Source organism: Psammomys obesus, unplaced genomic scaffold (assembly GCF_907164565.1).
Source record: "Psammomys obesus unplaced genomic scaffold, mPsaObe1.curated_primary_1811, whole genome shotgun sequence".
In the NCBI taxonomy this organism is placed as follows: domain Eukaryota; kingdom Metazoa; phylum Chordata; class Mammalia; order Rodentia; family Muridae; genus Psammomys; species Psammomys obesus.
The window spans coordinates 22,929,634-22,951,071 of NW_026592118.1; the positions used below are offsets into that span (position 1 = coordinate 22,929,634).

The window sequence follows — 21,438 nt, forward strand, 5'->3', positions numbered from 1 at the left end:
ATAAGCTGTTTTACTTTGTATCTGTCCTCCAACTACTACATGGTCACCCGTTCTAGAATGGAATGATTTAACTATCTATAAAAACTTAGACAACTGCATGGTAAATTCCATGCTTACTGGGTATGCTTGGGAATAAATCGCCCTATTCAGTGGATTGGGTGTTTGTTTGGCTTGCTTGTTTCCATGACATTAAATTCGAAACATAAAACGTTTACAAATGTAAGGCCCCTACTTTTAGTATAATTCTTGACTTTACTGATAGAGGTTTCATTCTCAGAAAGCTGGTTCAGATGATGTCATATTTACCATAGACAGTTTTTTTTTTTTTTCAGCATATCATTCTGTGCCTTAGAGAGGCTCCATGGGAAGCGTGTATGAATTAGTATGAGGGGTGTATAAAACAGAAGACAGTGTTTTGCAAACAGGTAAATAATTCTCTCTTTAAATTAAATAGAAAACTATGTAGCCATGGCTCTATGAAGCTCATCCAGGTCTCTGTGATGTCGTCGATTCCGTTTCTTCTTCATTTCCTGCATGTGCTTCCACTTTGGGCCGCCCTTGTTGCGCTGCCTTCGCTTCTCCCTGTACCACATCTGTTCGCAGTACTGGTCCAGGCTGAAGTTTGGGCTGCTAAGGATTTGGATGTAGTCTTTGTATCTCAACCGTGACTCAGCCAATAGATCCTTGACCTGCCCCTCCTGGTGCTCTGCCCTCTGGGTATTTTCCATCTGTTCATTCTCAATGACATTCAGAGTCAGCCTCACTACGGTGTGGATGAAAGTGTGCTCCTGTGCTTTGCAGTAATACATCCCAGAGTCCTTCTTCTGCAGACTTCGAATCAGTAGCCCATAGTCCGTTTTGATGATCCTTTCATCGGGTTTCAACTGCAGGTTAAAAAAAAAAAAAAAAGTAGGTAATAAATTAGAAACAGAGAGCCACAAGCAAATGAAAACAGGCCACATAGTTTCACTTAGATGAACCTAAAAGATATTCTCTTCATCTTTCTGTCATCAAACATAACATTCTCAGCCGTAGTTGAAGATGGTTAAAAAAAAAAAAAAGGAAACGAAAAAAGAAAGAAAGAAAAACTCAGCTGAAGTAGTAGTACCTACAAGCCATATCATGATTTCTCTACATTTGTATTTTATTAAATCAAATGAAACTTTGGAATATATTTAGTTTTCTCTGCAGTGTTGAGATAAGAATGAAACAGTGATAAAAATTAAGGGAAATCGAAGCTATCAAGTGACCTGTACAGATATTTCCGATGGAGATCAGTGGCCCAAGATCACAGTTTCAAGAAAGATAGTAAGAAGAGTCAGTATTATAAAGAAGAACTCAGTGTGTGTACTGCTTGTGATAGACAGGAGAACAATGGCATTGACTTTGCTTTCTGCATATCAACGAATAAATGATTTGCAGCACACCAGTGAGAAAAAAGAAACTGGGACCTGTGAATAGTGAATTGAACAAAACAAAACAAAACAAAACAAAACAAAACAAAACAAAACACAGCTACAGATTAGAACATCAGAACTTTAACTGAGTGTGCCTGTACCGAGAAAGCCAGCATTGTTTAAAGCTAATTTCCCTATCATCATCAAGTTGTGCAACTGATATTTTGGATTTCAGCATTTGTGGAAAGTTTTACCATTGCACGGAGTACTCTGCCTAACCTGGTAATGCGATTTCAAGTGCGAGAAAGCACAATGAATAAAATGAACCTCCCCTGAAATGTGATGCTCAAGTCTTTGAAGCAGTGACATTGAGAGACAATTCAAATGTTAAGCTTGCCTGGCCCACATGGCGTGAGTACTGAACTATCTTCAATGTAGCAAGGGCATGTTTATCAACACAAGGGCCTTCTTTAAATGTTGGGTGTTGCTGAATAGCTAGGCATGAAATAGAACAACAACAACAACAGCAACAAAGAAACCTCAAAGATTTCCCAGCTTACACATCTGTCCCTGAATTGTAGGCTTCTAGTTCATGGAAAAGAAAGACGCATAAAGACAGCTAAATTAAATTTATTCACAGTGGGTGGACTTACCCCACATTCTTACACAAAAAGAATGCAGGGGGAAAAAAAATCTCTCTTATTCTGGAAATATGAGAAAAAGGGAAAGAAACATCTTTGGCCAGCAGCCCAGTTAACTAACAAGTATATGGCAAACCACCCCCTGTGCCAGACAAGTGCAGCTGGCGGGGAACCTTCTGAGGCCAAAGGCAGGTCACAGCGCAGATCCTGGGCTAATGAGGCTGAATGGTCTCCAGACCTGCCTTGCACCGCCCTGAGTCCACACCATTAGGCTTTTGCTTGATTGCTTGTTTGTGTCCTTTCCTTCCACCGTTTGGTGAGTTGGATGTGTTTTCTTTTCCCAGTGCATTGACTCTAAAAGCCACGACATCTCCAAATGCTATTGTAATACAAACTAACCTCAGAGTAATTTACGTTCTCAAAACATGGGACAGTGATTCTCTACCTTCCTATTGCTGCTTGACCTTTTAATACTGTTTCTACTGCTGTGGTGACCCGCAACTCTGAAATTATTTTGTTGTTCATAACTGTAATTTCACTACTGTCATGAACTGTAATGCAAAAGTCTAATATGCGGGATCTCTGACATGCGATCCCTGTAAAAGGATTGTTTGATCTCCTTGAATGTTGTGACCCACAGGTTGAGAACCCCTGCCATAGGCGCTTCCCACCTAAAATAAAAGTAGATGTGCATTGATAGACTGCTAAAAGAACCCTGGTGAACAAAGGTAGCAGTCTCATATTTAACACAGAACACATATGCCTTCCTTTTAAATAATGTTATTGTATTGTTGAAGAAGTATAAACACATCTTACATTTCAAAATACCATCTCTCTAAACTTGGATACCTGTATTTGTCTGATTGTTTCCTTTCATCATTCATTTATCTACCCCACTATTCTCCTACCTCTGAGGTTCTGCTTTGTACATGGTGGATTTGGAGGTTAAAGGTAAAGTATCGGCTGCATTATAGCTGCCATGCTGCTTGAGCTGTGATGCACAGGAAAGATTTTATTTCTGCATTTGCTTCACCGAAAATGACTTGAGGCCACTAGCACGACACCATAGCTAGCTGTGGTTTTAATCCATCTCTACTTCTTACAGGTCTGTGGTCTGTATCTTTCTGTTGCTCAGACTACATTCAATATGGCCTTTAGACACAGTCACTGTTCTGACTGGGTGTTACCCCTTGTTTTCTTTAATCTTCCAACAGGAAGAAATTATGACGCCAGCTTCGTGAGCACTGGACACAACCCCGTCACGGCTTTGTCCTTCTCTTTCTGCATCCTGTTTATGAAGTTTTGTCCTGAGACCTATTTCCCTTGGCACCTTTTCACGTATCTCAGTCCCTAGTGGACTGTGCACATCATTAATTCCCAGCATTTCATTACTAGGTCATGATTATTCATCTGTCCTTTCTTCTACAAAATTCTTTATCTGTTCTTTGGGTTTTAACCAATAGTTATAAACTGTGCTTTAACATCTTTTGAGCTACATGAATTTATTTAAGGTCTATTAGATTGTTTAATGAATTTTTGTTTCTTTTCTAAAATTTAAAAAGTATAGCTTCAGTGCAGTGGAATCTTTAATAAAACACATTGTGAATTCACATATTTAGAAGATTCTTACATTTCAAAGATAAAAACATGTGCCCCAGAAATTAAGTGGTTAATCAGTATTCTCTTATTTCCCATTATTTCTCTATAACACTTTCATTTTGGCTGGGTTAAGACATACCATCAGGCTATATCACACAATGAAATGGCAGCAGAGACAACTTAGCAAGTCTAGCTTGTCTCAAAGAGATCATTTCTGGCCACTGATTCAAATTCCTGGAAGTTTTTCCCCACTCTAGAAGTGCTAAGCAAAGATTTCCCTAAATTTAAGAACATTCTTCAACTGGAGTCAGCCATTCATTTGCCTAATGTGAGAGAGGATTATGTGCTTGGCCTTGCTAAATGAAACCCTTCAGGAAAAGGCAGTTCATTTAAAACAGGAAGTGTGAAGAAGGTAGAAGGTCATTTAGGTATAAATAACAGGTTAAGATGAGGGGTGCTTTATTTTCTGATATGAGACGCTAGAAGACCTAAAACATTCTTCAGGTCTTGGATGAAACTACAACTACAGGAATGCTCCTTTCTCCAGACAATAGAAAATATTAGCAGAGGAAAATTGCTAATATAATGAGCAATATATTAATATATTAGAATATATATTACACACATAATAAGGGAAAACACTCTGATCATGAAAAATATGAAAGTCTATGAATCTGTTGTAAAAGGAGTGTTTGTATTTAATAAAATCATAAATATTTTTCTAACTTAATATGGAGTAAGAGAAAATACTATAAGGAAAATTTTGTGTACATATTTTTAGTGTTTTTTTTTTCAATTAAGCTTACATAGTGCTACATAATGAAACATTTAGTAATATAACAGAAAATCAATAATTAACCATTTTAGGCAAAAAGCAAAAGGAAAAATAGTGCTAAAGTTACTGATTCACTCTTTTAAGAAATGAAATTTATACATAAATAACTATTATAATAAATTTTTACCATTGAATAAATGTAAATATATAAATATAAGGTGTAAGTATAAAATATCATGGAAAAACATACTGATGTCTTCTTGGTGAAGAAATTTCTAAGCATAGTAACAGTTAGAAAATTATACACTTATAAATAAACAGCTTTTCCTTTATCAACTATAACATTTTTGTGGAAAAAGTAAAAGATGTTAGAAACAAAAGATATATAATTAATAGTTACTTATAATGTTTTAGTATTAATTATTGATTTCTGTAATGTTTCAATGGCATGAGGAAAGTGATTTTAGGTGAATGTGCTAACAATGTACACATAAGGTATTTCACAGAAAATTAAGGAAAATCAACAGCTAAGAAACATGAGGACATATTTGAGCAAAATGTATTTTGTACAAGTTGCTAAAGATTTTTTATATATGCTCTGTTTCTGTAAGGTGATATGACGATGTGACTCGAAAGTGATTTTGACAAACAGTATAAAGACTAATGTCTCCCACTTCTTTTTTTTTTTTTTTTTTTTTTTGATTTTGTCCTAACCAAATGGGAAGGTAAATATTTAGAATTAAAGAGATCCTTTGCTATTATCAGAAAACATGAACTTTTTAAAGAGCTTCTATTTTTGACTGTGGATTATATGTGGCTGAAAGAGGAATAAAAGCATGATGCTTACTGCTAACAAGAGGAAACAGGAAGATGCTCTGAGAGGGTAATGATGAATACTGGACTGAATAAACCCAAACTATCACTCATGCTTATCCACACTAAGTGGTCTCATGGTTCTTTATGTGTTATTGCAAGTATAAAACCATTTATTTGCTTTCAAAACAAAAAAGAACGAAAGGGAAACAGAGATCTACAGATGGAAAGTGCAGATAGGAGATGTTTTAAAAACATTAAACTCCACTAAGAAAAGAACAGTATGGCAAAGGGCATGAAGGATGGCTCCTTTCCTTCATGAAAGCTACCCCAAAGTTCCACAGAAGCTCAGGGACTGACCATTAACTTGCTAGCTACAGCAGAATCACTGTCAGTTTCAAGACCAGCCTTTTAAGAAAGTTAGTAGATAACTGACTCATGACCTCCCCAACCGGCACCCAACTGTGATGCGGCTTGGTGAGGAAATCGGCTCCTTCTGGCACTGAATAACCTGGTGACAGCATTTGTAGCCCAAGAGACCATGGTCCATCCCTGGGGCTTTTAGTGAGAAGGGAAAATAGTCCAAGCAGCAACCTTATGAGTGAGGGACAGAAGGCACCCAGCAGTGCAGCATGCTTCAAGTGCAGCAGGGGTATTGTTCTGTTCCTCAACTCAGGAAGCAGCTCTGCAGGTCCTGGGCAATGGGGGAACTGCCCATTTGCAAAGACAGATGAAAACAGCAGTTGAAACATTGCAGGGAACATACTTGTCAGCAAAATTCAATAAATACGTTATTTCTGCTCCATTGAAATTCATGGAGCATGGTACCATCATGATATGTGATATAGTGATGTAAGGTATATTAAAATAATGCGTCGATAGCTCAGAAAAACGGAGAATGTAAATGCACCATAGGCAAAAACGGGTATCTACAGCTGGAGGAATTTATCAAGAAGTACTACACTTTTCATCATAGAGGTCAGATTTTATTTGCTATGGAGGACTAGTAATTTTTTTAAAATAATTACATATAATAGAAAGAAAAAAACCACACACCTCAGTAGCTATACAATCTAAAAATTGCTCTGAGTCATGTAAAATTAATATATGAAAATTAAATTAATATGTGTAACTAAACTGAATCTGCATCTTTAAAAGACAGCTTTCAATACTTCTTGGATAAAGAAAACGTGGCTTGTATTTTGAAGTAGATTAATCATTACTACATCATATATATTTCAATATATATTTAAAAAATAGAAAAATAGGGGAGACTCAGAAGAACACTGACTGTGTATATTGCCTTCTTAATGTTAGAATTTTTGGTTAATGACATCATGTTTTATTGATATGTGACATCACAGGAAATAGAATCAACGGACATATGCAAATTTCCAGTTTTATGTATTTATGTATTAAAGTCCAGTTAACAGAAAGACAAAATGTGCTAATTCTTTTATTTTTATGTTAATTTTCTTAACATAAACTTGTGATTGAAATATGTTATGAATATTTTATAACATACTAATTCATATTCCACAGGGCCTCAAAAACATCTTTCAACTTGGAAAACATCTATTTTGAATTCCACACTATTTTGAATTTCACTCACTGCATTGTTTTCAGTGTAATATGAGAATTGTAAATTCGAGTAAAATAACATTAGAGTTCTTATTTTTTTATTTATGCATATTTGTATGGGCCTGGATATATGCTGTGTTACAGAGGTCAGAAGAGGGCATTTGATCCTCTGGAACTGGAGTTACAGCCAGTTATGATCCACTCACTGTGGGTGCTGGGAACTGAATCTCTTAAACATTGAACCATCACCAGTTCCACACTGGATTCTTATTTGTTCTTTAATAATAAATATAACAACAGTGAATTCTACAATTAGCCTCTGCTTTATAATATAGTTTCTAAGACTTCGTAAAATAACTTCACTATATTCTGTAACCTAGATGACATATGTCATAAAATGTTCATAACACATTTCAATCTCAAGTTTATGTTAAGAAACTTAACAGAAAAAAAAACAAATTAATAATTTATTTCTCTCCATTGACTTAAGAGTTAATACCTAAATCTATAAAATGGAAAATCTGTGTATCTCCAAATATTTATCCAATTCTTCTTATAATACAATATAATAAGCTAGATGTGATGGCTCGCACCTGTAATTCCAGCACTCAGGAAGGCAGAGGTAGGTGGATCTCTGTGAGTTTGAGGCCAGCCTGCTCTACAAAGTCCTGGAGTCGAGGACAGCCAAGGCTACACAGAGAGATCCTGCCTCAAAAAACAAGAACAAGAGCAGCAAAAACCTAATATATATTTCTGGAAACTCAGAAAGTTTCATTTTGTGACCTAGATGAAATTCAACAGTAGCTAAAACTTAGAGATGTTACCATGGTTATGAAAATATTGTTTTCTCATCTTCAGTAAGAAATTGTCTTGAAATGTTTTTAGAAATAAAAATTTGAAAAAAAAATCATCCGAATTTATTTTAAAAGTGTGTATCAATGCTATATTGGCAATAAATTGGCCTGTTCTTACAACCAAACAATGGTGATCTGTGTTGTTAGTAAGCATAAACTCTAACATGTCCTTCTAATCAAGCAGTGACAAGATTGCTCTACGGCACTGACGATTGTGTCATGTTCACAACCAAGAGCTGCCTTCACTTTGACAGCAGCACCCTCGCTGATGAGAGCTCACCTCCTCCCGGTGCTCCTCTCCTGACCGCTGGATGTACCATTCAACAGAGGCTTGTTGGGATTTAGGTATACATTCCAAAAAGGTTGAATTAAATTCAATTCCGAAAATCACCTTTTCATCAGCTGTTTCATGACTAATGCCTAGAAAGCAAACACAGCATTGGAGATTAACCTTGACCTTGTTTTAAAGGCAATGGGAAAACAGACTGATTCAGAACAGATGTCATCAAGGAAGAAGTATATACATTATTAAAGAGAGAGGAAATTCATGCTAAAACACTGTTACCTGAGAATCAAATACTGTTCAACAGAGTGACTTCTAAACTATATCTGTATCACCATTTTAATCTTTCATTACCGTATTATAGTTATTTTTCTAAAAAAAATGACAATTTACAAACTGTAACTCTTGACATTGTATCTCTTCATTAAATAAGTTTTTCTGTCCTTCAATGTCATATCCTATCCTTAAGGTCATACCCTATTCTGTTAGGAAGAGTAATTTGGATATATATTCATTGCATCCAGAGTACTAAAAATTGTGTTCCATGTGGAAAACCTGTAGTTCAAATTAATCAAATAAAAATAATGATGACTGCACAGTCTGGCTCAAACATGCACTTTTTCATCATATATTCAGATATTCAATTCTACAGACGGACGAGCTAGGCATCAGCAAAAGACTTATGGAACCTCGGGGAACCCCAAAGGAAAGCACACAAAACAGACTGCCAGATAGATAGTGGAGAGAAAGGCAGAAACGTTTTCAGATAGGGCGGTGGAAAGGTCTCTCTGAGGAATGCTGAATCGGTAAAAAGTGAAAGGATGTGAAAATGCAATTGTGTGAGCTCCTGAACAGCCTACTCATTGCAAGTTGCAGCGGAACAAATGCAAAGCGTGATGTGATTGGTCCCCTTTAAAAAGAGAGTGAACAGGGAGGCATGAGGTAAGGGAGGTTTACAAATGGACTGGCAACAGAGAGCCTCACAGGGTCTTTCAGGTCAGGCGGAAAGCTGTGAAATTTTTTACTAGTTATGGAAGAAGCTAGCGAAATGCTTCTAGTAAGGACGCACCATAATCTGACTGCAGTTTTTTGAAAACATTATTCTCGAGGTTGAGTTGGTCACAGACTGGTGAGGAGCAAAGGTGGTAGCGGGAAAACACCTGGAAACAGGCTCCTGAAGAAGAAGCACAGCTCCATTGTCACTGAGAGCAAGAGGAAGAGGTAGGCCTTAGTGTCAGAAGGATTATCAAGAGGTCACAGCTAGAATGTGAAAGAAGAGAAGCGCCAGCATGACTGCTAGCTGGTTTTCACCTCGGCTGAGCGAATGATGGTGCTATTGACTAATATGAGACGGTCTGCAGAACATAAAAACAGCAACTCTTTCTCACTGAAGATGCATTCAGGTGCTCAGCTGCAGTTTTTAGGTGCAGGGTGCTAGGTGAGAGGTCCACCAGAAAAACACAGCGCCATAGCAATGTAACTGTTCAGATTTCCACCTCTATAAGCACATGTCCTGTCTCATGGTTTTCTGATGTGAATCTCCGACCACTGCTGACTCAAGCTAACAAGGAGGTACAGCCAGCTCACCAAACTTCCTAACTGGTAAACACCAGTGCTTCAAAGAGAAAGAGTTGCAGATTATATAAAGACTGACACTGAAGAGTGTCTACTGGGTTTGGAACAGAAGACTTTGCCAGTGACCTCAACACGAAGGGAATGGACAGGGTGTTGATTTAAAGAGATCTTGTGCAATGGTTTACAGCAGAAATGGGACATGGTGAAGGGGAGGCAATTACTGAAAGTGCCTAAGGGAATGACAGTACTTTGTTCATTTTCTTTGTGCCACTTGTCATCATCTGACATGGTAATTATTTTTCTTGTTTTATATTTGTCCTTTACCACAAATGGGCACCTGAACATAAATTCCAGGAATGCATAGATAGTGCTGTGTTCATTTACCTATCCTCAATACTCAAAATTGTTCCTGGCATGTCTTTTTATTTACATGTATAAAGGACTGAATTCATAGAATTCAAGGATGCCCACGAAACAATGGACATAGAGGAAGTCATTTTAACATTAGAAAGGCATATACTCTATTTCATACCTGAATGTTCCTTATAGAAAAAGGATGAATTTATGCATTAAAAACAAAACACTGCTGTTCTTTCCAATCAAGAATAACTATTGGATTATCAGTTATAAACTATGAAGAGTTAGGTCATTTTAGGTCAGTAACAAAATGATGGAAGAACCTTTTTTCCCCACCTCAGGACTGTGTGTGTATGTGTGTGTGTGTGTGTGTGTGTGTGTGTGTGTGTGTAATATCAGCACTCAGGAGGCAGAGAAAGGGACTCTCTCTGAATTAAAGGTCAGCCTGGTTTATGGAGCTAAGCAAGTTCCAGGGCAGCATGCCAGGGTACACAGTGAGACCCTGCCTCAAAAAAAAAAAAAAAAAAAAAAAAAGAGAGTGAAAGAGGACGGCCATAAATAAAATCTGAAAGTTGTCTATAGTTTTTAGATTCATTTCGCCCATTTTCAAACTCACTCACCAAGCCTTCTCTTCCCTACATGTATTTTCAAGACCTTCTGTTCTGTGAACATTTTCTTCTGAACGATACAGCCTCTAGCGATCTCTCCTTCTATATTACTAATTATACCCCATGACTTTGCCTCCAAAGGGCATAAGCACTCTAAGGAATTTCTTTGTCTGGCATTGTATTCAGATCAATTAAGTGCATATGGAATTCACTCAATGCACATTTACTGCTGAATGTATACAAGAATAAGTGAATGTAAATAAAGTACAGACTACCTAACACTTTTTTCTAATATGTAATGTACCAAAATTTTTATCAGACTCTCCTGGGAGGTCTCTGACTTTACTCAGGATGCTCAAATGTTTGGGACTAAATCCTGGTTTGCCTCTAACAGAATCTTCAGACTTTACAAGGATGAATAAGGCACTAAAGAAGAAACATGCGATGACATAGGAATTTAAAAGACATGTGAAACACATCATGATTTAACAAAGCATTATTCACTTAGGCAAAGTCAGGGAGTTGGTTTATAAAACTCCTGTTGCTTTTCTAGAATGTAAGCATTACACAGAATGAGACAGACATATATATGGTTGTTGATTTCATATAGTAATTTTAAAAAGACACAAGAGAGCCAGGCTTATCGTTTTAAGGGGTAAGAAATGTGCACCAAGCCCGTACTTACTGTCTTCGATGTCCCAGCACTGAGTGATTGGGTCCCCATATTTTACATCCTGGCGTCTGGCTCGCCTATGGAAGGAAGATGAAGCTAATTAGATCTTCAGAAGAACTGGAATATAGAAAGGCTGTGTCTCATGTTAGCACAGGCAGATGCAAACTGTGCTTGCGTTACTGCACAACCTAAATGCAGGTCAGCGTTCCTATCAATTAAACATTAATTTAAATTCTGTGGTAAAAAAGTTTCAACAGAACAGATCCTGCTTTAGGTTAAGATGGTCAGAATTCCGTTTAACTACTGTTCTTTTTTCTAACTTTACAAATTATTCAAAAGAGCAGGTTGAAAATAACTAGGGCTCAGGTTTATATATAAAACGTGAAAATAAGCCCTCCTGCCTGTCAAAATCATAATATACAAACATGTTCTGATGAGTAGGAGAATATGTGTTAATATGGAAACATCATCATATTTAGGCTCACTCTGTTATATATTTCATTCAATAAATTAAGCACTTTCAGAAACAGAAGTGCAAGTCCAATGTGGCATTCATGCATACATGTTAGTATTATCAATACACATGCAATTAATATTTCCTGATAATAATAAAAATGATAGAAGTGATTTTGCATTATGTTACATGCTTTTTGTGGGAGAAACCAGTATTATATATATTTTTTTAAATAATGCCACATTTCTACTCAATATAAGAATGTCTTAAACCTTAATACAGTTCATTCTATTTGCTTGTTTTTAATTTTAAACAGAAAGTATTTTAATGCACACATAAAAACCTAAGAACTTTACATATTAACATGTTATTATATGATAGTTTGATAAAAACACATATAATTGTATGATGCTGCAAATTGGGTTAAATGTGTTTATTTCTTTAATTTTTTTTTTGCAAGAAGAATATTCAAAATTCCTTCTTCTTTGCCCAAAACACAGAGTATAGTGTTATTAATTAGAGTCTACACTATGCCACAACACATCAGGATTTCTTATTCCTTTCTGACAGTTTTGTTATATCCTCAAGATCCCTCTTTCCCCACTACTCTCTCCAGTCCATGTTGTCGCTTCAGAGATGAGAGAAGCAGCGGTAAACTTTCTCAGATGGATGCTCAGGGTGCTCTCCAGGGGCAAAGCTGACCAGATGACAACCTTGGAAAAGAGTCATCCATTGTACACATCTGTACCTTTAGCTAGACATTATGGTAGGTAAGGGAGCACATCACAGTGGCATATCTGTAAGATCAGAGATGCAGTCTTGGGAAACACAAGAAGAAAAAAAATATGATGGTATAAGGTACATAAGGTCACGAATGTTTTTAAATCTTGGCTTCTTCAGGAACGGGATCAATTAATCAAAGCGAACATTTATTGCCCAGTAACGAGCACTCTGGTTTTTCAGCTTCTAGAAAAGAGTTCCCCAAAGACTCACCATGATGAGTCTATTCTGGGCAGAGAAGTTTAGCAAAGCGTTGGCAACGTTTAAATTTTAATAACCATATTTACCCATTTATGTTTAATTTATGGACTTGAAAGAAGAAAAATACGTCTAAGTACCTACAATTTTTTAGATCTAAAATTTAGAATTTGAAAAAAAAATCTCTGAAATATTTAAAATAAAATAAATGCCCATGTATTAGCAAAATGAATACATGCTCTCTATTTAGAGCATCAAAAACCTCAAGAAGTAACTTAAAAATGAAAATAATCCAAAGCACTCAAAATTTGTTGGCATTTTATGTAGAAGAACACATACTTGAATGCTAGTTTAGAAAATAATGTTACTAATATGTACATATAAAAACAATGATGGTAGAATATTCATCTAACATGGGTATTAGAAATTATTTTGTTATAAAAATTAGTGTCAAATGTATATCTTATAACTCTAGATAACTTCACTGTGTTTATAAAGCAATGCTTATGTGTTCCTGACTATTTCCAGGTGTTTATAAAATAAAAAGCTACAAATGTCAAGGAAACAGTTTTTGTTGAAGTTCATCTGAGTGCCCAAAAATGACAAACCACAATTACAAAAGTAAATATAAAAATGAACCAAGTCGCTACATGTACTGTTTCTTTACTTCTACAATTCTGTAGATTTATAAATGACTCACAAAACAATAAATGTGAATACCTGTATATTTAGAAACTTAAGGAAATAAATGGAGCAAAAAATAGTTAATAAAAACAGTTTTGGAGAGTTAATAAAATGTAACTGATAAGAAAAAAATAAAATAAAAAAAACAGTTTTGGGAGGTAGACAGGATGTCATTATCAAGCTATTCTGAAACTCATGGCAATCCATTTGCCTCAGCCTTCTGAGTTGTGGGATTACAGGTATGAACAACCGTGGTTGGCTGTTAAAATAGAATTTAATGGTATTTTACATCACTGAAAGAAAGTGCTGTATAAATCTTATCAGCTCTTTAAAAGAATTCCATACTTCACAATTTCAGAACATCTGCTCTATCTTCTCATCTTTAATTTAATATAAAATGATTGAACAGCTTAATTGCAATATTTCTTCCCTAGGTCAAGTTTTCTATGTCTTTAACTTAAACTACAAGACAAGAGATTCATGACGTGGGAGGGAGGTGTTCCCTGACCTTTTGGAAGTAGGTGCATATCTGGAGCAAGCATTTCCATCCCAAGCACAGTAGGGGTCTCTGGCCAGACAGCAATCAGCACAGGCTTTCCCGTAAGTGTCGCATCTGTGCAAGGAGAGTTGAACCAATCCATCCCAGGAACCAACGTACAACTGCTGCTGTAAATCGAGCAAAAGAAAGGAATCAGCAGCATCGCTCACATTGTTTTTGAGGACCACTTTTGTAAACACCGCAGGTTAGCTCTAAATCTGTTTCCGGGTGCCCTGCTACCTGTAGACACTTGTGTAGAAATGTGAGAAAAAGAGTAAGACAGGTCAAACAGTTCTACCCCTAGACAGACTCCATTTCGAAGGTGTTGATACTGCAATGGACAATATTCCAGAAAGCTAAAGTAGTCTTGGGAGTAATTTAAGGTCAAAAAAACAGCTGCTAGACTAGAATTACTATGCCAAATTCTTTCTCAGGAGTGGAAGTTATACTCTTGAAGGTTCTAGTAAGCATGCATACTACCGGCAATATTGATGGCATGGCACTGCCATGCCTCTCAAAATGAAGTATGACTGAAAAAGACTCCTTACAATGTCTATTTTTAGGTAAGCAATTCATTTGATAATGATGCAGTTACTCTAAAAGAATATGGATTACAATTGGGAGGGATAAATACTTGTTAATCTTTGTCAGACATCACCAGGTGGACTTGAGCAATTCTATATCACAAAGCAAAGGCTACAGGATCCTGGAAACATTGAATCAATGACACTTTGAAAGTTAGTTCCAAAATATCTGCAGCACTCCCCATACACACTCAGTTGTGTGTCTGCAGCAGAGGTCATGAAGGAAGAATAAGGTAGGTAAGTCTCAGCTGTACTTTTAAATGACTTGTGATCAACTCTGGAGGACCACTCTAAGCTTTAAATAAAAGAAGAACCTCATGGAAATAGACACTAGGTTCCCTTTCTTTCATAAGATTCCCTGCACTCTGCCCAAATTTTGGCTATGAGTCTCAGCATCTGCTTTAATACCCAGCAGCACAGTCTTTCAGAGGTCCTCTATAGAGGCTCCTGACTGGTTCCATGTTTTCTCCCTCTTCTGGTGTCTATCCTATTTGCCTTTCTGAATGAGGATTGAGCATCTTACCCAAGGGTCTCCTTCTTGCTTAGCTTCTTTCGGTGTAAAGACCCGGAGAGGACAGGAGCTCAACAAGGAGAGCAACAGAACCAAAAAATCTTGGCACAGGGGTCTTTTCTGAGACTGATACTCCAAACAAGGACCATGCATGGAGATAACCTAGAACCCCTGCACAGATGTAGCCCGCGGCAGCTCAGTCTCCAAGTGGGTACCCTAGTAAGGGGAACAGGGACTGTCTTTGATATGAACTCAGGGGCTGGCTCTTTGATCACCTCACCTGAAGGATGCAGGGCAGCCTTACCAGGCAAGAGAGGAAGACAATGCAGCCAGTCCTGATGAGACATGATAGGCTAGGGTCAGATGGAAGGGGAGGAGGACCTCCCCTATCAGTGGACTGGGTGAGGGGCATGGGAGGAAAAGAGGTAGAGAGGGCAGGATTGGGAGGGGATGATGGAGGGGATGATGGATACAAAGTGAATAATTGTATTAAACTAAAAAATAAAAATTATAAAAGAAATAGATATTAGCATAAAAAGCACAGGGGTTCTCAACTTACAAATATTTACCTTACACTTTATTGCCTCTTAAATTCTGTTAAGACTTTCATGTCATTAAACACAGTGCATCCTGTTATCTGTTTTTCCACAATTCTCTGAAGTGTTTGTTTTCATCACCATTACTAACTTTCTCTCTATACACGCAGCTCCGATCTGTTTCCACCTGCTTCTCATTGCCACGGCCTTTTGCTTTGTTCTATCATTATTGCTTGCTTAGATTGTTTGCAAGATTTCTAACTATTTCCTCTGACACCAGCCTTTTCTCATGACCCCCACCTCTGCAGAGGACCCATTGCATCTTCCAAAGACAGAGCTTTATAAAAGGATGCTCTTCTTGTGACATTTCCCTGCTTAAAAACTGCAACGCCTTTTGCTCTTAAATTGTTTAAGCATCATAGAGCTCTGGCAGGATCTAACATACTCACACTCACTTCTCCAGAGTCATTTTGAACTTCTTTTTACCCTTAACGCACATTTGTTTTAGGTCAAATTTTATACACCCTTAATAGAAACAGGTGTAGATTCTTACTTTTCACAGTTTTTTCCTTTATCCTATCTTTTTTATTTATCTGGTTAACAACAATATCATTCATAACTGTTTATCTCTTTCCTTATTACCCTTCTCTTCGTCTTTCTGGCTCCTTTTCAATACACTTTTTCTCCTTTTTCTTTCTGCTATATACTTCAGTTATTACTCTACATTATTGGCATATTTCTCTCTCTGTCAGTTTTGCTGAGAGCTTCCAGAGGCGAGAAAAATGCTATGCCACTCATGTCTATCTGTGTCTCCAAAGGCCAATAGCGGAGATTCAAGTTATGTATGTTATTTAAAGAGAAATTCAATGACATAGCAGAAGGAAGCAAATTTAAACTTTGTTCTATTACCTGGGCTATCAAGCTGAATTGTAGCAATGCCCTAATGTAGAACCTCTATTATCAAATGACTTTCTTAAATCTTAAGGGTATATGTAAAAACGAAATGGCAAGTCTAAATTTAGTCAGTTGAGATACGGATTATGATATTATGGAACTGTAAAATCATGTTTTATGTGCGTATGAGAATTATAATTGGCTACTATTAACACATTGTTTTACTTAAAAATTAGCATGTACATTCTATTTAAACTTGAGGATCTATCAGTGACAGCAGAAGTAAAGTACTTGTCTATATTTGCAAGGGACTAGGCAATCTCCAGTACTGAAAACAAACAAACAAAACAAAATAAAACAAAAACAACAAAACCTCCAAAAACCAAAACCAAACAAACAAACCCAAAAGACACCAAAAACAAGCTTTTGTTCATGCCTATAAATAAACACAGGACTCAGAAGGTGATGTTGAAACACAAAGATTGTGAGTACTGGACCAGCCTGATCTAGATAATAAGATCCTGTCTCAAAAAATTACCCATTGGCTTGCCTAGTATGGGTGAAACCCTGGATTTCTTCCCAAGCATCACTAATTAAGTAGAATAAAAGAAATGCTAAACTCATAACAAACAGGAGAGCTTTCTAGTTTTGTTGTTAAGAGAACTGGTTCTGAGAGTTAGTTATTGAGTAGAGTGTGAGGTTAGACTCTTCAGAGTTGTATTCTAATGTTCATATTTGAAATCCGAGATCCCCTAATTAAAAACCCTTGTCAATGTCAGCAATTGGCATCTTAAACATGCCTTATGCCTTGAGCAGAAATACATCCTTATGAGAACAGACATCCACTCATTTCTCTGGAGCCAAAGGAAGGGCACACACACTATTCAATTTCCATTCTCCTAAGGCAAAGATGAAACAATGACTCTAATCAATAGGAGGAAAACCAAGCAACCTTTAACTTTCTGCATTTTTAATGATTTCATTTTAAATTCCCCAGTTTAAGTAGATCCTGCAAATAAACTTTTATTTAGAGAACTTCACGCTTCTGAAGTTAATTATTAAGCAAAAATTACCAAGTACCTGCTTCAGTGATAATTCCATGTTCAAGATGGCTGTCGGGTGCTGCAAACAGAAGGAAAGTGAAATATCAGTAAAAGCCATTCACAGCTTTGTATTATTGACTATGGTTTTTTAGCTCATACCAAACATGGCTGTTGAGACTCTCAATGAGAGGAGAAAATCATCTTTCTGCTTACTATTTTCTTGTGCTGTGTGTTAATTCTACATTTCTAGACACGATAAAATGCTTAAGGTACTATATCAGAAAGAAACTAACTATATGAGGAACTGCTGTGTTGAAAATGCTTTCTGGTTACTTACAAGTTTTCACCTAGTTCTAAATCTGCTTATCTCAACTGCTAGCATATAAATCATTCTAGAGCTGACAAGAGCATCTCCATAATTATTTATTGCTCCATTCTGATCTCACTTGAATCAAAGATTAAAAACATGTTTAAGTAAAAGAGCTTTGAAAAGTTATAGTTCTGTTGGTTGACAATGATATTCTTTATGCAACACTACAAGATACCAACATGTGCAATTTCATGATACTGATCAGATTTTATTTCTAATGAGACAACAAGCATGGATACAAAAGCAACCATTCACATAAAGCATGACATTCTGAAAATGTCATCTATCTAGTACGTATATTCACTTGTTGCTTTTATGTACTAGCTGACAAACAGTAGATGTTAGAGATTTAAGAAAAATCTATGAAAGAACAAAATAAAGTGAGAAAAGTTTGTTTTACCTATTTTAATGTTCATTCTAATATTTTTTGTTGTTCCTAATTTTAAAAACATGGCCATGGCCATGCCCATCAAATTATGTTTGGGTGTTGTTTTTTTTTTTTTTTTTTTTTTTTTTTTTTTTTTGTTAAGGAAAGAAAGGAAAGATAGGTAGTGAAGAGAAGATAAAGATAGGGAGAGATAAAAAAGGGAAAGAGGAGAAAAGTAGAGATGAAAAACAAAGAAGAGAGGAGAAAACAGAGGAGATGGGATGAGAGAAGAAAAGGAATCTGGGTATGTAACTCACTGGTGAGTTGTTTTCATGTGAAAGGACCCAAGTTTCATCTCTAGCATAAAAGAAAGAATGATAGATAGATAATAGGTAGGTGATAGAGAGATATATAGATAGTAGTTAGACAGACAGACATGGATGGATGGATGGGTGGGTAGAGGGGTGGGTGGGTGGATGAATTAATGGATGAATAGCTTGGTGGACAGGTCAGTGAGTGAGTGGGCAAATGGATAAGAGGAAGAGGATGAAGAGGCTGAGAACAAGAACCATAACCAACTGAAATAATAGTCACTGAGGTAACAGTAAATTCTTGACAGTAAGACCCACGGGAGAATATGACTTCTCACGCATTTATGTGCTTGATAGAAACTCATTAATCCTCTCCTTCATTCACCCGTATGTATGTTTGGCATCAACTTTTCCCTTAGGAACCACCCAAGATTTTGTTTTGGTAGAGGATAGATAGCAGGTCTGTTCTTGTTAACTTCTTGACCACTATTATCATCACAATGTAAACAGGATCCTGCAAATCCCAGCATGATAATTAACTTTAGCTCTTCACAGGGAAGGACTCCACTCTCTGCAGGCAATGGATGTTTACATAGGAATAGTTTATAATAAACATTTTTAACAAAATAAAAACAGAAAAATATTTTCCAAGAAATGCAACCTTATTTCTAATGTCTTATTTTTCAGGAAATAATTCTAAATACCACAGAGTGGCTACAAAGAATGCCACACTAACGTATTTATTATTAAAGGCAGAACATAAAACAAAGAACTCTTCCTCCAGGCCTTAACTCTGTTTTGAGAGGTGGGAGGGTTGTAGCCTGCATAACATGCAATCATCAAGGCTTTTTCTTTGTTTTCTTTCTTCTTTTTCTTTCTTTTCATTTCATCATAGCAAAGTGGGGCTTCTATACATGATTCATAAACTTTTCCAGTTTTCACAAATTCATTTGGGAAAAATTGCAAAGTAGCATTCATAAAGTAGAAAAGCATCTGTATAGTGAGAGACCCCAGGCTTTTATTCAGTGTGGCAATTTGACTGACTATATGCTTGGAGAATGCAGTAAGGGGAGGCCTTCCAGCAGCTTCTGTCAGTGGTATTCGGCAGGGGAAGTGAGTGCCTTTCCCTCTTGCTTATGACCTGTTCCAAATGCTTAGACCAGAGAAACAGCTGAAGCTCATTTCAAGGACTTCTCCAGGAAAAGCAACGAAAAGACAAGGAGCCCCATGGAAAGCCGTCCTCCCCTCTGCTGGAGCCCCGGGACCCTTCTCACCTTGAACACCTGAAGCTCCTCCAGTACCACCTCTTCTGTATTCCACTTCTCCTTGGAAATGCTGACAACTTTGAGGACTGTTCCAACGTCTGAAATAAAAACATGGATCTGTAACCTCGTTTTCTACTTCAATATTTAGTTGAATGCATATTCCTAGAAATCTCAAATATTCCCCTCATTTTTTCTTCTAGATACTTTACAAGAAATCTGCACAAATGAAGTAGTGAGAAATGAAGTCTACTGGATGAGATGTTACCCCTCTAAAGCAGATGCTTATACAGAGATTAAAAAGTAATATCACAATATTTTGTAACTACCTGTATATAACTAATTTAAATATTTGTTGAAACAACAGAAGTGAAGCAATTTTTTTAACTATTCTGAATGCTAAAATATGCTAAAACAAAATATGTGTGTATATAAGTATAAACATAAGTATATACTTATTTTCTCTGCCATAAGATTTGCTTAGTAATTATACCTGATTTATTATAAACAGTAAGAAAGTAAGATATATAGTCTTCTAGAAATGTTAATGAATGGCCCAGAAAACACTAGAGATCTTCCCACGGGGAAACTAGCTCTACGCTCCTCTGACACACTATGCTTTCAGAATAATTGTTCATGAGTTAAAAATTAAAGTTTATTCGAATTCTTTTAGTTTAAATACAAGTTTAATAAGAACAAAAATAATGTTTAGGATAGCTCTCTTAAATGTCTTATAATGATTGCAGAGTTACAGTGCAGCATGCAAGTGTAGAAAGATAGTCAAAAGTACACTAGAAAAAAGTTAAAATAGAGAGGTCACTTCGCAATTAATCTATTGAAAATAAGTGTTTAAACTTCTGAGCAGTGGGCCTTGAGAATAGGAACACAGAGTATAGTGATACTACTCTCTGTAGAAAATTGCCTCGGTTTTTCAGTATTTATGAATGATTGTAGGATGTTCAAAACTGTTAAATACATTCTGATGATATAAAATTGACTTTTAAATTAATCATCGTATTTCTCTCAGGAAAGGTTAGGTAGTACCACCTAGTGGCTGAGTGCTGTTTATGGTATTGAACTGTTGGAAACCTATGAAGGAATGAGCTTTGGCTGGACAGTGCAAATTAAATTTAGCTCATGAGAATTAATAACAGACTAATTAAAGTTCTGACCTTTAAATAGTCATCTCTGTAGTCTCAGAAATGGAGCATCCCTTAGATTATCTGTGTTTTTTACTTGCCGTCTGTAACATAATCAGGCCCAATAGTTGTCGCCCAAAGGCCCTAGGAGTTATGACAAGGTACTTCTGATAATAAGTTTAATTTCTGCTTAACCACTGTAATGCTTAAAAAGTAAATAATTCTAAAATTTTTTTACATTCTTAAGAACCTGTTACAATAAAAGAATGGTGTTATTACATAACACTTTCTTAATTTTTAGAATCACCAAATAAACAATATTCTCTTTGTAAAATGTATGTGTATATGTGTATATATAAATGTTTACAAATATGTATATATAAATGTTTACAAATATGTGTCTATGTATACGCACATATATATGATCCTTTAAGAATCACAGGCTATACAGTTTCAGGAAATGCTGGCAAGGTATTAGCTAATGTCTGTCTATATATTTGTCTATGTCTATCTATGTTTATATCAGTATCTATCTATAGCTATATAGACATAGATAGATAGAGAGATAGATAGATAGATAGATAGATAGATAGATAGATAGATAGATAGAT

General features: G+C 36.2%; 1 protein-coding gene across 1 annotated transcript in view; it reads right to left on the reverse strand.

Moving 5' to 3' along the window:
• Positions 1-351: 351 nt before the first annotated feature.
• Sema3d (semaphorin 3D) overlaps positions 352-21,438 on the reverse strand; it is a 183,658-nt gene continuing 162,571 nt past the window's right edge. Inside the window, exons 9-14 of the mRNA XM_055612908.1 lie at positions 19,701-19,789; positions 17,416-17,457; positions 13,781-13,938; positions 11,169-11,233; positions 7,941-8,080; positions 352-884 (exon numbers count right to left, since the gene is read on the reverse strand). Coding sequence (XP_055468883.1) covers positions 459-884; positions 7,941-8,080; positions 11,169-11,233; positions 13,781-13,938; positions 17,416-17,457; positions 19,701-19,789 — 920 coding nt within the window. The 3' untranslated portion in view covers positions 352-458. The remainder of the gene's footprint in view (positions 885-7,940; positions 8,081-11,168; positions 11,234-13,780; positions 13,939-17,415; positions 17,458-19,700; positions 19,790-21,438) is intronic.